Source organism: Phaenicophaeus curvirostris, chromosome 5 (assembly GCF_032191515.1).
Source record: "Phaenicophaeus curvirostris isolate KB17595 chromosome 5, BPBGC_Pcur_1.0, whole genome shotgun sequence".
NCBI classification, from domain to species: Eukaryota; Metazoa; Chordata; class Aves; order Cuculiformes; family Cuculidae; genus Phaenicophaeus; species Phaenicophaeus curvirostris.
This window is the reverse complement of record NC_091396.1, coordinates 42,230,126-42,244,587: the sequence shown is the minus strand read 5'-3', so window position 1 is coordinate 42,244,587 and position 14,462 is coordinate 42,230,126. Positions and strand designations below refer to the sequence as shown.

The 14,462-nt window shown below is 37.6% G+C and overlaps 1 protein-coding gene across 3 annotated transcripts in view; it reads left to right on the top strand.

Annotated features, from left to right (window-relative positions):
* Positions 1-14,462, top strand: part of RALGAPA1 (Ral GTPase activating protein catalytic subunit alpha 1) — a 125,081-nt gene that overhangs the window by 89,836 nt on the left and 20,783 nt on the right. For all 3 annotated transcript variants that reach the window (XM_069858451.1, XM_069858453.1, XM_069858454.1), the window contains 2 exons: positions 3,435-3,593; positions 6,474-6,601. In XM_069858451.1, the coding sequence (XP_069714552.1) occupies positions 3,435-3,593; positions 6,474-6,601 (287 nt within the window). The remainder of the gene's footprint in view (positions 1-3,434; positions 3,594-6,473; positions 6,602-14,462) is intronic.

The window sequence follows — 14,462 nt, the reverse complement described above, 5'->3', positions numbered from 1 at the left end:
TAATTCTGTCAGGTAGCATTGGGACCACACCTTATTCTTGGAAAATGATGTTGCTGACCGTCCTTTAGGCTTCAATGAGCAGAGGTGGCTGTAGCGTAGTATCATTGTACCAGTTGTGTCCAGGACACTGAATTCTGGGATGCTTCCAATTCAAAACAAAGACAAAGAATCCAGATTAGTGTTGAAAGAGATCAGTCTCTGGCTCTCCTGTGGTGTAATAATTACAGTGAATGATGGATTCTCCAACTGTTTGCTGTGTTTGCAGGAGAGCTTTCTCGTGGAGCACTGCTCAATTTCAAGGTCCTTCAATAGGGAACTGAAAAATGAAGAAGCAAAACTGAAATTCTTCTTTATAAAAAGTTTATGCAAAACCTAACAGACCTTGGAAAGCTTTTCAAGACAGTTTCAGGTATTGGATTTCCTCCATGAAGCAAGTGTTGTTGATGAGTCAAGTTACAACTATTCAAGATTTCTTATAAGCCTTGCTTGCTGACCAAGGTGAGGACATCTGAAAGAAGCAATAAGGAACACTACCTTAGCATTAGAACTTCTCCTGATCTACTCTTGAAAAAGGAATCAAATGACTTATCCAGAATTTAATTCTTCTTCAGAGCTAAAGATGAAATCAGCAACACCCAATCTTGTTAGTTTGTCTATTTTTTTTTTCAGTCTTCTACTTCTTATAGTGGAAACAAGGCATTGATCATAGTTTTTATCTTGAGTACTTTGTCTTATTAAAAACCACTACTCTATACCATCACCCACCTACTCGCACCATCTGTTTTTGACTCATTCTGTTATATGTCACAGAGTTGCCATTCTACACTTTACTCAAACTGCATCCTTGTTAATTCATTCTCGGTAGTAACTATCAGGTGAAACACACCTAACAGGACTCGGAACACATTGGAATAATGTGATTCATTTCCCATTTCCTCTGAAGAAGTTAGTACTTTTAGCCTGGAAGGTATCTTCATACCTCTGTGAGTGTATAAAGCAAACTTTGGAGTTGGATAGAAAAATCACTAATAGCTTCAGTAGACTTGACATCCAGAAATACATGTCCCTTGTCAGTAGTCCTTCTCCTGAAATAACCAAACAATATGCTTTTATCACACTAAAATCTGTCAGTCTAACTCAGGTCCTGTCTGATTAGCTGTAGGTATCAGTAACAGGTACGCAGGGACAACCTTCGGTTAAAGAAATTCAGAGGAGTGATGCCCTCAAGAAGCTGCACTGTCTAAACTCTCTATATGTTTTGGATTTTAAAGCCATTTATTTGGCTGCTACACTGTTGCTGTCCCTTATTTCTAAGAGTGTATGACTTCGTATTCCTTGAGTCCAAGGATAGTTATTAAAGGAGGGCTGGCTCTTCTAGTAAGTAGTTCAATATTGCTGAATTAGGAATGGTGCAGTGTGGCCATCCTTCAATCTACGTTCACGTAGTTTTTTCATGTTCCACAAGATTTCATATGTAAACTGATTTTCCTCTGGCCTTCTCCTTGATTAGGCAATCTCATCATTTCTGAGCTTTTCACTTGCTTCTAAATGCTGCCCCACTAGTCCCTTATGCCCTTCTGTCATCGTCATATTTCAACCAATAGTTTGACTATCACTTCACCTTGAAAGGTAGGAGAGGTTCAGGCCCTCAAAACAATTCCACAGTTAGTTGTCTTTTATGACATTTGTCACTGCTAAGTGTCATCCAAGGTTTCTGCAGCTGGTGTTTGCATGTTGCATATCAATCATTCCAGTTGCTGCCTGGTTTTGTTCTAATCTCGTCAAATAAAACTCAGTGCAGTGAATGTTGTTATAAGCAATTTTGGGTGGGCTGGGTTTGCTGTTGGCACAAGAACATCCCTAAGTGGTGTTCAAAATAATTCAGCCACCTGCAAAAGAGGCAAGAACAGCTCACTTCAAAAGACAGTAGTCATTGGAAATCAGATGTGTGATCTGATCCGGGCAAAATAAGTGATCTGTTGATCATCAGACAAGATGTAGAGTCTTGATGCCATCTGTACTTTGCCCACTGAAGAAATTTCTTCTCTTGTATTGTAAAAAAACCACCAGAACCAGATTGGTTTTTAGTCTGTTATAATTTAAAGCCAACAGAGATGAGCAGAGGCGGCTTTTTTTTTTTTTTTTTTTAAATTCAGCTGCTGACGATCGGTAAAAGGCCTCAGATAAGAAGGAGACAGCATTCCAGGGGGTTTTGTAATATAAACAAGTGAATACTTGCAATGAAATTTCTCTGATGCCTGTGTATATGTTTTGCCTTTATTTAAAGCACAGTTATGTTCTGAGAATGAATACAGAAAATTGTGGCTTTTTTATATACAATAACTTCTTGTAAGTGTTCAGATTACTATCTGTATGTTACCTGTTAACAGCAGTTCACAGTGCTATCCTTTGAATAACGGCAAGGCAATTGTTTGACAAATTCTATCTGCCTAAAGCTGTGCAAACAAACTGAAAACTATGGGTAAAAACAATTGTCAGCTATTACAGCTGATGAGCAAGGAGGGGAAAAAAGAGATTCCAGCATGAATCTTAAGAAATAGCCCTTACTGGAAAGAAACTCATGTTTAATAGTCTAAAATATATTTTATGAGTGTATGTAAAGTCTCTTTCCACAATGTTGACGTTTGTTTATCAGATGGTAGTGTTTGGCAGAAGGAGCATTCTGGAGCTTCAGTGCAGATAATTCCAAAATGTTCAAGATATTCTTTAATCTGAGTATATGATTGCAATTGAGGATATGGCATGGATTTTGAGGAACCAGTTTGGCTATTCTGAGCCAAATCAAGAGCCATTTTGGGTTGGGTTTTTTTTTTGGGGGGGTGGGGGCAGAGTGAGTTATTTGTAAAAAATTAAAGAGGTTTCATGGGAAATTAACTTTTAGTTTAGTTAATGTAGGGACTGTGGAAAATGCAGTAGGTGTTCTCCTTCAAAAGCATTTTGTTTGTAGTAGACAGTTTGGAATTTACTACAATGATGACACTGAAGACTACTTGGATATATAACTTTTAAGCAGATGTTCATTCATATAATTAGAAAATTCTTGTCGGATTTAGTACTTAGCTGCCACTCGGTGATGCCATTCTTGAAAGCATTTTAGTAAATCAGATTGAACCATTCTGCATTCTTCAGATAACATCTACAAAATTTTAACTTTCAGTTGAAAACATATTGACATATCTGTTAATTTTAATAGACATTGGCACCAATGTATAAACAGATCTATAGCACAAACAAACACTGCAAACTAATACTGTCACTGAAATTGTAAGAGAATTGTAGTGTAATTTGGTTCTTTCATTTTTCTGTAGTGTTTTCTTTTAGTAGGCTTGTCCTTTTGAAATATGAACATTTAGTAAAGCTGTATGGCTGTAGAATATATTTAATCTGATGGGCTTTTATCCCTGCTTTTCCAGCTAAGACACTTAGGAAATGATGAAGTACACATTGTGTGGTCAGAGCATACTCGAGATTATAGAAGAGGAATAATTCCAACAGAATTTGGTGATGTTCTTATAGTTATCTATCCCATGAAAAACCATATGTTCAGTATCCAGATCATGAAAAAGCCTGAGGTAAGGGTTTTTCTTTTGTATTTCCTTTGCATGTTTAATATGGACTGAGTTTTGTTTAAAGACTGAGGTTTTTATATAATAGATCAATCCAACAGGGAAATGTCTTTAGCATTGACAATTGCAGTGGTGGTAGGAGGAAGAGGAAAAGCTCAGTGAGTATGAGGCATAGTAAAATGAGTAACTTGAAATTGCAAAGACGTCATCCTGTCAAGTGTATCTCCTAACATCCTAAACTGGTAATAAATCTAGAATATTCTGTGTAATCTTGTAAATATTAAGATAAACTTGGTGAACTTCTCTATCAAATTTAATACATGACTGTGTGAGTTGAATAATAATGTGCTCCAGCTTTCTTCATTTGTGTCATATTACCATTTCTTATTCTCAAAGCTAGTTTTAACTTTCTTCTTGACTTCATAGAATCATAGAATAACCAGGTTCGAAGAGACCCACCGGATCATCGAGTCCAACCCTTCCTATCAAACACTAAACCATGCCCCTTAGCACCTCATCCACCCGTGCCTTAAACACCTCCAGGGAAGGGGACTCAACCACCTCCCTGGGCAGCCTGTTCCAGTGCCCAATGACCCTTTCTGTGAAGAATTTTTTCCTAATGTCCAGCCTAAACCTCCCCTGGCAGAGCTTGAGGCCATTCCCTCTTGTCCTGTCCCCTGTCACTTGGGAGAAGAGGCCAGCACCCTCCTCTCTACAACCTCCTTTCAGGTAGTTGTAGAGAGCAATGAGGTCTCCCCTCAGCCTCCTCTTCTCCAGGCTAAACAACCCCAGCTCTCTCAGCCATTCCTCATAAGGCTTGTTCTCCAGCCCCTTCACCAGCTTTGTTGCTCTTCTCTGGACTCGCTCCAGAGCCTCAACATCCTTCTTGTCGTGAAGGGCCCAGAACTGAACACAGGATTTGAGGAGCGGTCTCACCAGTGCCGAGTACAGAGGCAGAATAACCTCCCTGGACCTGCTGGTCACGCCGTTTCTGATCCAAGCCAAGATGCCATTGGCCTTCTTGGCCACCTGGGCACACTGCTGGCTCATGTTCAGTCGGCTGTTGACCAGCACCCCCAGGTCCCTCTCCTCCAGGCAGCTTTCTAGACAGACTTCTCCTAGTCTGTAGCGCTGCAGAGGGTTGTTGTGCCCCAAGTGCAGGACCCGGCATTTGACCTTGTTAAACCTCATGCCATTGGACTCAGCCCAGCGGTCCAGCCTGTTCAGATCCCTTTGCAGAGCCTCCCTACCCTCCAGCAGATCAACACTTCCACCCAGCTTAGTGTCGTCTGCAAACTTGCTAAGGGTGCACTCAATACCTTCATCCAGGTCATTGGGAAAGACATTGAACAGGGCTGGACCCAGCACTGAGCCCTGGGGAACCCCACTTGTCACTGGCCTCCATGCAACAATTCGGAGATTAATTCTACAAAGCATGACAATTCAACTTTTAGGCATGTGAACACACACTCTTTCTAATGACTCGGATGTCTTTACTGGCCTCGTAAACAGTGGTTTAGGGTAGTGAACACTGAGTAAAAGTGGTCGTGAGTGTTTGTACTGCATAATTTCTGTGTGATGCCACTTGCCATGAATTTCTATACTTTAAATATTAAAATTATTTCTAGAAGCACTGATATTAATAAATACCATATGACAGAAATAGGATTCCCTCTGTATGACTGCCTCTATATACTGTTAGGCATGAAATGATGCCCAGTACATGGTTTTGTTATTACTGAGTTACTTATGTTTTTAATTAATAAGTATATTCTTTCTCTGAGTACTTTTAAGTACAAAGAGTTGCATTATTGCGGGGATGCAGGCTAAGAAGGAAAAAGAACACTGAGAGCAGGGATTGTTGTTAGTCCAACAAGAGGCCCTTGTACGTGAGGAAAATGCCTTCAATCAGATTTCAGTATTCCCAAAACTACATTAAATTAATGATGACAAAAATAATACAGGATCTAATTCCTTGTGCACCCGTGGTTTAATCTTAGTAGGAAGAATATTTAATGTACACTCTGCTCTGTTTGCTGACCAGATGCACAAATTTGCTCTTCTTCACATGCTTTTTGCTAGCAGCTTCAGAACTTTATTCACATGTACAGAAAATGAAAATTCTGAAGAAATTTTTAGTTTTGTTTTTTTTTTTTAATTGCAAAACAATGATTGATTAGAGAAATACATAATGCCAAAACATAAGCTCCATCTGTTCTGTAAACCTTTTGGTTGCTACCTATACTGAACGTAAAGGTTTCCTGCAGATTGCACAAATAAGGTGTTATACTTAGGGTCCAAAGAAGCCAAATTCTCACCACAGATTGCTGTTGCAAAGGGCTTACAATCTATTTGTATAGAGAACATAGAAAGGAAGAAGAACAGATAGAAGAAGAAACGAAACTGGAAGGTGAGGTTTGGGCCACCAGTAATTTTATGCCAGTTGCACACTGAGTTGATCCTTATGGACATGTTGTATCTAAAGCTATGATAAATATTATCTTAAAGTTTGAGTAATTATTCTTTTTGCTTACTACCACCTACAATATTGTCATCTAGCCTTTCAACTTCAAACATCGTATGCATGACTGTTCCTAGGATTTTGGCAGCAAATGTTGGAAATAAGCTTTGATGAGACATGGTATTCAAACAGTTGCTTAATTTGCTTCAAATGCTGTGTTATCTGTTACCAAGGATATCAAGCAGTTATATGGCTATATATTTCCATGAGAGAAAAGGTCTGTCATGGAGCACAACAACTGGTTTGATTATCTAGCAATGAGAAGAAAAAAACTGATATATTTGAGTGCTCTATTGTCAGTGTTGATTGCTAATTGTTATAGATAAGTTCTTGCTTTATATTGAATTTCTTAAATTTTTATTCAGGTTCCATTTTTTGGTCCACTCTTTGATGGTGCTATTGTGAATGGAAAAATTCTTCCAATTATGGTCCGTGCAACAGCTATAAATGCAAGCCGTGCATTGAAATCATTAATCCCATTATACCAAAACTTGTATCCTTTCACTCAAATGGTTTCCAAGGAATATACATTCCCTTGAAATAGATATGATCTTCATGTTTTCTGCCATATCTTTGTCAGCTTAAGGAAAATACTTTCAGGTTTTTTATGGTGATGGTGCCTCTAAGAAACTTAAACTCATAGAAGACAATTCAGATGAAGACCAGATTTTTTTAACTAAGTGTAGAATAGATTCACTGCTGGCAAATCACCTGATTCTAATATTTTATAACCTGTACTTACCATTTCTTGTTGAACAAAATTATTTTAATGACTATTTTGTGAGTAGGCTTTGTAAAATAGCAATGTCATGGTTTCAGTAATCTTTCTTTCCTTAAAAATATTTAGTATTTATCCACTACTAGCGTGACTTAGTTTGCTTTTCTAGTCCCAAGAAGGATATTAATGCTGTTTTCCCTCAAGATGAGATGTTTTTTGCTTTTTTGTCATACAAATTTTGTTATTCAGATCAAAATACAAAGTTGTTGTCAAAATTGTATTAGTGTCTTTATAAGGATGTCAGAAAATATTATCTTAGAGTTTTTTGTTGGAACTGGAATTGTAGTTTTTTGAAAGAACTGCTCTTGGAAGAATAGAAATACCAACCAGAAATTAAAAAAACATAAGGTAAGTCAGTCCTTATTCCTCTCCCCTTCTTAGGATGGAGTTCTGCTATATGCCTATTAGTTAAATCAACAACAACATACTAGTTTTTGATTTCATATATTGAAAGGTAAGTTTTAAAATTTTGATCCAAAAGAAACTCTGTGCCTAATTTCCACCCAAGCTGTAGATACTTGTGTTTGTCATACGATAGACAAAATACCCTGTTTTTTCTAAGGCTGACTGTTAATATTCAGAGTCTTGGATAAGATATGAAGGAGTGGATTTACAGATGAATGATGGATAATGTTTGATGTGATCACATTAAATGACGTTTTTGCCTTTTCTGTAGATGACATCTTGATTCATTGTATTTTTATGTTTGGAAAGGTCCGATCTTTTTGTCATTACTCAAATGGCTTAATCAAGTAATTTAAAATGTATTAGCATCATTATACCATGAAAAGTGATGACTTATAAGCATTATGTTGATATATAGTGATGAGCAATTGAGAAACAATTTACTTTGAAATAACAAACTTTCAGAACCAACAAACCTCACAGACTTGTATGTTTAAACTTCCTTATGGAATATGGACACTGTAATAAATTCCTTGGATATCACTTGCCAGCTCATTGTCTAGGAATTGGCCGGTTCCCAAGAGCTTTGTGTTGCATGTTCACTTTTAATTCAGGTCTCCAAATTGTACTTTTTATATGCATCAAAGCACTGCATGTCCTCTATGACATAACGTGGCCTTCGTTAAAATGATGGTATTTCTGATATTTGTCTCCTGCTGTGTTTAGCATGATAACTCAAAAGCATTACATATATTTAATATGAGACAGCATTGATTGGTGGGTTTCATATCATTACTTGGTAAGCTCATGAAGCACCAGTTAATTGGGCACTGGTGTTAAAGGGCAGCTTTGTTAAGTAGTTGGTAGAATTCTTTTTCCACCTGGCTTGGAGTATCTTATTCAGTCCTTTGTATACTACTTTAAAATGAGGGTGTGGGCAGTTCTTTAAAAGCTGTTTGCTTGGCATGAAATTAGGAAAAACTCTACAGTCTTCCGTGGCTTGAGTTAGTCTATGATGGAGTCACTTGTGTCAGTGGAGAAGAGCAAAAGAAGTTACGCTTCAAAGTCTGGCCTAGGTCTCAGTGGTTTAAAAAAGTCTTTATTAAAAATGTCGTGGACATTCTCTTGGTGTTCAACCGCTGGCCAGATTTGAGGTCAAAAGGAATTTCCCTCACATAGGAATGGCAAAGGCTGGTGGGTGTTTCGTGTAACACGGGCATGGTCTGTTAACTGGGAGTGTTTGAGAATTGAATCTACTTACGTTCCTGCAGTAGCAGGGAATTGGAGACATCAAGGGTTGTCTTTAGTGTCTCCTGCTTTTTTCTTCCAGCGTATTATAGCTGTGACTGTAGCAGTTAAGTTTGTTGTGGACTGAAGGGTGTTGAGGCACGGAGTGTTTTATGGTCTATGGTCAAATAGCTTTTCTGGAGATCCCACCAGACTTAATGTGTCTTGTAGAAGACAAAACTCATTGATCAAGGTGGGCTTTTCTGGTGTTGTAGTGTTGCTGGGGCAAAGAAAAAGAGGGCTCAGAGTTGTGAAAAAATGTTCAAAGACTGAGTTAAAAACCAGAAGAGCAGTTTTTCAGAAGGTGTATTAAAAGCAGAGGCCCAACTGGAAAAGTGAAGCTGATAATCAAGGCTTCCCACATGTCCAGGACCATCCAGTGTCAGTGTAAGAGAATTCTGAAGTGATTGGCTCAAAATTAATTTTTGTTTATTTACCTACAAGTATCTAATATACTGGAGTAGCATGAGTTTATTGGGAACTTAAATGATAGTTAGTAGAAATTCAGTTTAACGTGGATCTTTGGAGAACAAAAATACTCAAGAGTTCTGTCAAACAGAATGCATTTCAAGCCCTACACTCTGTATTAGCTCTATTAGTTTCCAAGTCAGCATCAGTGTACAGATGTCTTCATGCCTGCAGGTATGTTGTTTCATTTCACTGTGCTGTGTAATGCTGGTCGGCACTTTTTGACTCAGCGTGGAGTTATGAGGATATGTAGGTCTGCAAATATCTATATTTGAGAAATATTTACGTCACCACGTTTGTGGTGAGTATGGATCATGGTAAACTCTTAATGAAAACATAGGACTGTGTTGATTTGCTTGCGTATAGAATGTGAAGTGGCACTGAGTTTGGCCTTCCTGCTTCCAGGGAGGGCTTACCCTTCCTCTGAGTTAGTGCATTTTCTAAGTGCAGAGCTGACAGAAAAAAACAGCTGCTATTTGTAATCAGCAGGGATATTCAGTCCTCTTCATGAAACCTGATTGCAACTTTTTCCTTATTGCGCTAGTCTGTTAATCACAATGTGGCAGTGGGCAGTACGTGTGAATAGTATAATAATGGTTGCATGGATACAGGAAATACTGCTCATCTCCCTTTTATTGTCTGCCCTGACTTTGAGCATTTATTGTATGGTCTGAAGGAGCTTTCTGAGATTGACATATTCTGTCAATCACCCTCCTCTTTCTGTGACATTATTTTGGTACTTCTTATAGCAAACTTCGACACCAAAACATTTTGAAGGTTTGATTTTTTTTAATGATTTTTAAAGATTTCATCTGCATTTTGCAGTATTTTAAGAATAAAAATTTAATAAATTTATTAGCAAACGTCAGGCATGGGATTAACTTGATGCTTGACATTTTCATTGCTGCAGCTGCATTAAGAGACTGTTTCCATTTTGGGTGGAGTTTCTGCATTGGTTTGTGGAATTTGCTTCAGTTTACTCTTCAGGGATTCTGCAGTCCCTCACTATCTTCTGGTGGCCTGGCTTTCCTGTAGCAGTACCCCCTCATCAACAGGCGGTATGCATGCACACAGTAGCAGGTGACGCAGAAAAGACACGTATTGTCTTGCGAATGAAGCATTGCTACCCCTTGCTTTATCTCTTAGCTGATATCTTTCTTCTCACTGTATTTGTCATCATAAGAAGTACATGCTTATCTCCTCAATATACTCCAGCTGCACAAGTGCTAGGAAGAATACTGAGATTCATAACTGAAGGTGTAATAATGGGACTGAATGTTGAGAGCAGTCATTTTCACTGTGATGTAGAATAAGGAGGCCAGTATTTAGAAGATTGTTAAATACTCTATTTACTAAATTCCATTGGAATTCCTGATAGGGAATAGTTTTATTCACCGCTTGCACCTCAGAGCAAGCACTTCGTCATATTCCAAGTTCAGAATCCAGCATGTATAGGAAATGGTTCAATACTAAATATTTTGAACAGTAGGAAGAGTGGCTTCGTGTAAAATTTTATTTGAATTCCCTGAATAAACAGCAGATGTTAACCATATGGCAAGAGGTACATGAAGATGGTTTTTACTGAGCATGGGAAGCACCTCCAGTGATCCAGTTTGCTAAATTACTTATGTCATATGACAAAACGGCTAGAAACTTTGTGGGGGTAGAATTCCAAGTGTGAAACAACTTGTATTACTTTTTAAACATTGTACACGAATTGTGGAGTATTATTATTATTCCAAACTGTCTGCACATATAGTGCATTTGGTGCAAGTAGTGCAATTCAGACACCATTATGCTCTATCTCTTATGCAGTATTCCCCTCCTAAAGTATTCTATCTAATATGTAGCTAGACACGCAGCAAGAAGTTGTATTCGAGATTAGTGTTTTAATGTGCTATACAGCAAATTAGTACAGTTTGCAAAAGCTCACATAAAGGGATTGTATACATGAGTGCAGTGTAATAGAATCATCTAAAGTAACTTTTGTATAGGTAGCATCACACTGAATTTTGCCCAATTAAAAAAAGGCCAAATGAAAAAACAGCTAAGATTCCAAAGCATAAATTGTGCCATTTATGCTCGTTAAGTATGGTTTGAAATCCTGTCTTAGGGACGTTTTACCTAACCATATAGCTAATGCTGCTCAGTAAATGAGGAGAGTATTGATTGGCATATGCTTCTTAAATCGATCACCTTGACAGGCAGAATTACAGTAATCTGTCAATATTAATGACTGTCTTTCAAGGCTTGATACCTCTCTTTCACTTGTCTCATCTTGCCTTACTTCTGCTTGAAGTGCATTTTCTTGCAACCTCTGGTTTTGTCAGGGTAGGTACTTTTATAGTGGTTTTTTGTCCCCTGAGTCCAATTTATTGGCTTGATCAGGCAATTAGAGTTAAAATGTAACACCAGGGAGCAAAAGTAGGCAGTGTTCTGAGTAACAATTGGACCTCAGGGGTAGTGCAAGCCTGTTCTCAGCCATCATTTATTAGTTACCTGTTGAAAGAATAGGACTGTTTTGCAATGAATAATTCCAAAGCATCACTTTAAATGCCTTTGAATTTAGGCACTAGAGACAAGTGATTGAACGAACATTTGTGATAAGTTTTTAAACTCTTGCCTTAGTGTTTGTCGTATAGACACTTCAAATAACTACTGGAGAAATACTTGTACGTGTATGTACCAACCTGCTGGTTTTACTGCATTTTTATGTAGACATACACATCATTTCAACTGGTTTTCATGCCTTCTTAGTATAAGGACTAAATTGAAATGTGAGGCTTGAAAGCTATGTTGTAATGTAGTATATTTTCATGTATATAGCCTGTGAGTTTTTTTGCAAAATGCATGTACATGCTTTTTAGCAGCAGTTCTGGATTTGTTCATCTTCAGGTAAACATATTTTCTTCAGTAACTGCCCTGCTTCTAATCCTGCAGGACCTGTCTTCTCTACCCTAGGTAGCTCTTCTATCTCTACCTCATCTTATGGGCTGTCTGCAGGTATGAACTAGGATACTGGGAGCACCTGTTAAAAGAGGAATAGTGTAAGCTTATATATTTAAGGCTCATGCTGTCATATTTTTAATTAGTAGTACAGCATTATTTAGTAGTTACTCTTCGCTGATGAAATGCATGAGACTCTCTTGAAAGTGGTAAAAAAGGCAAAATATCAAATGAGACAAATCTGATTGAATCTAGTAGTGCAATTTTCTACTAATAATTATACTTACAAAGAGCTGAGTGCTCTGTTGATGTAGCAGACAATTATGGAGGACACTCAAATCTTTTTGTACTGTTGAGAAAAATATATTCTAGGTTCTTTTGCCTTATTTCATAAATTGAATTTGCCCATCTGAAGCAGGGGTACTAGTTCTACTGGTTTCTTTATAAAATATGGGTAGGCTTATGCCAGTGGCTTTCTCTTTTGGAATACAAAGATATTCTGGGCTACCCTGAACAACAGTGAAGTGCCTTATTAGTCTTCTAGAACTTCTGAATATCTATATGTCAGTACAGGTTGCTTGAGGGAGGGAATTTCTTACTTGTTACTGCATCTTTTTAAGGCAGGAAATTGTTGTATGATGTAATCTAGAAGTTAGTAGAGCAATCACTCTTTCATTATAAACTGTGTTTTAAACATGTTTAGAGACCTCTTTAACAAGAGTTTGCTGAGAGGAGGCTGGGAGTCCTTAAACTGGAATGAAAAAGGTAAACCAATTCAGTCTTATGCAGAGTTGATTGCTTTGTACATAACACAAAATGACAGGTTTTTTGTTAATACCTACTTAGCCTTATTAATTAATTAAACATTTTCGATAACAAAAGCCCTTTGTTACAATGTTAAGACTCTTGCCCCCTTAAGGTGTTAAAATTCATACAGATTTCCTTGATAACTCTCAGAAGTCTGAATAAAAGCTGAGAGGCTTAAACAATTTTTCCTGGTTTATTTTAAGATTTAAAGAAAGAAACATTTTTAAACTGCTTAAGCCCTATTTTTATGTCATAAAAGACAGTATTGTGTATTGATTTAATCCTTTTCTAGTCATAAATTCACCACTAATAACAGATAAATGACTTGCAAACAACTTGAAAAGTTTGTATATTAAAATACTAATAGCTGTGCATATATAAAGAATAAGTGTATAGCATTATGTATGGTTAATTCTGGTATTTAAATTGATGGGAAATATGGGAGATTGTTTGTAACAAGCAAAGCTGACAAACGGTACTGTCTGTGAGATAGAATGATGTTTTCGGGTGAGCTGAATAAGGTATTGGCAAACTGTTTCTGCGTCATTCTATATATGGTAATCAAAACAGTTGGGGCATGCTTTCCAGTGCCAGCAGAGGGATTAGAAGATGTTAGGTACCAAAAAATGAGGAGATTAATAGAAACTAGCACATTACTTGTCTTTGTTCTCCTATAGGTCTGTATTTCAGTTACTGAAAAAAAGGTTATATCTAATACCTGTCAGTATACAGAAATATATAGCTGGAGATGAAGTATTCTTCATGTAACAATATTCAGTTCACAAATATAACAAAAAAGGGTGTATGTATATGGTTTATTCTGTATGTGCCACGTACTTAATAGAAAAACAGAATAACATAAAGCAAGGATTAAAAAGTTAATATTACAGTAATTGGAATAACCATATGGTAGTCCGAAGGATATGAGCCCTAATCATAGCCTGGCCAATCAAATTAATCTCAATATACTTTCTAGACATTGAGAAAATAGTTTAATTGCTGATTAACTGCACCTGAATAGGTCTGTGAGTCACAAATATATCTATCTCCTTCTGAATGCTTCTCCCAAACACAGAAGAATGCAGGCTATTAGAAAATCTTCTAATTTCTGCTTGCCAAACCATAGTTACCATCCATCTGTTCTTGCCAATTGTGGAAAAAGGTCAGTTTTCAGCAAAGCCATGCATTTCACAGAAGGTATGCGAAGTGAAATTTCACAGGGGACATGATGGATCCTGATTCTTGGTGATAAACCTTTGGGGCCAGCAGGGTTGGCATATGGTTCAGCATGATATGAAGGCTTGGGTTCCCTGGCTTCACTTCTTTGGCGCGGAACTGATAAAACCTGGCTTTTAAGTATTGTTTCGCTGGACACCAATCACGGGCAGCAGGAACTGCCCATTTAACTCTCTGTGGGAAGGAAGCCCAGGCTGTGTTCACAATAGTGCCATTGTAGTGCTACAGACTGCTCTCAACAGCTTGACAGCACTAGGGAGGAGGGCGAAGGGGCTGCTTTACTAATTGCCCTTCAAAATAAAGAAAGAGGGAAGTAACTGGAAATTAGTATTTGTTTCCTTCATTTAAGTACAAGAAACCTGCCTTTATGTTTTAAAAATTGATTTTAAAATCAACTTTCCTGCTTTCTGAAGAGACTTAAAAGTAG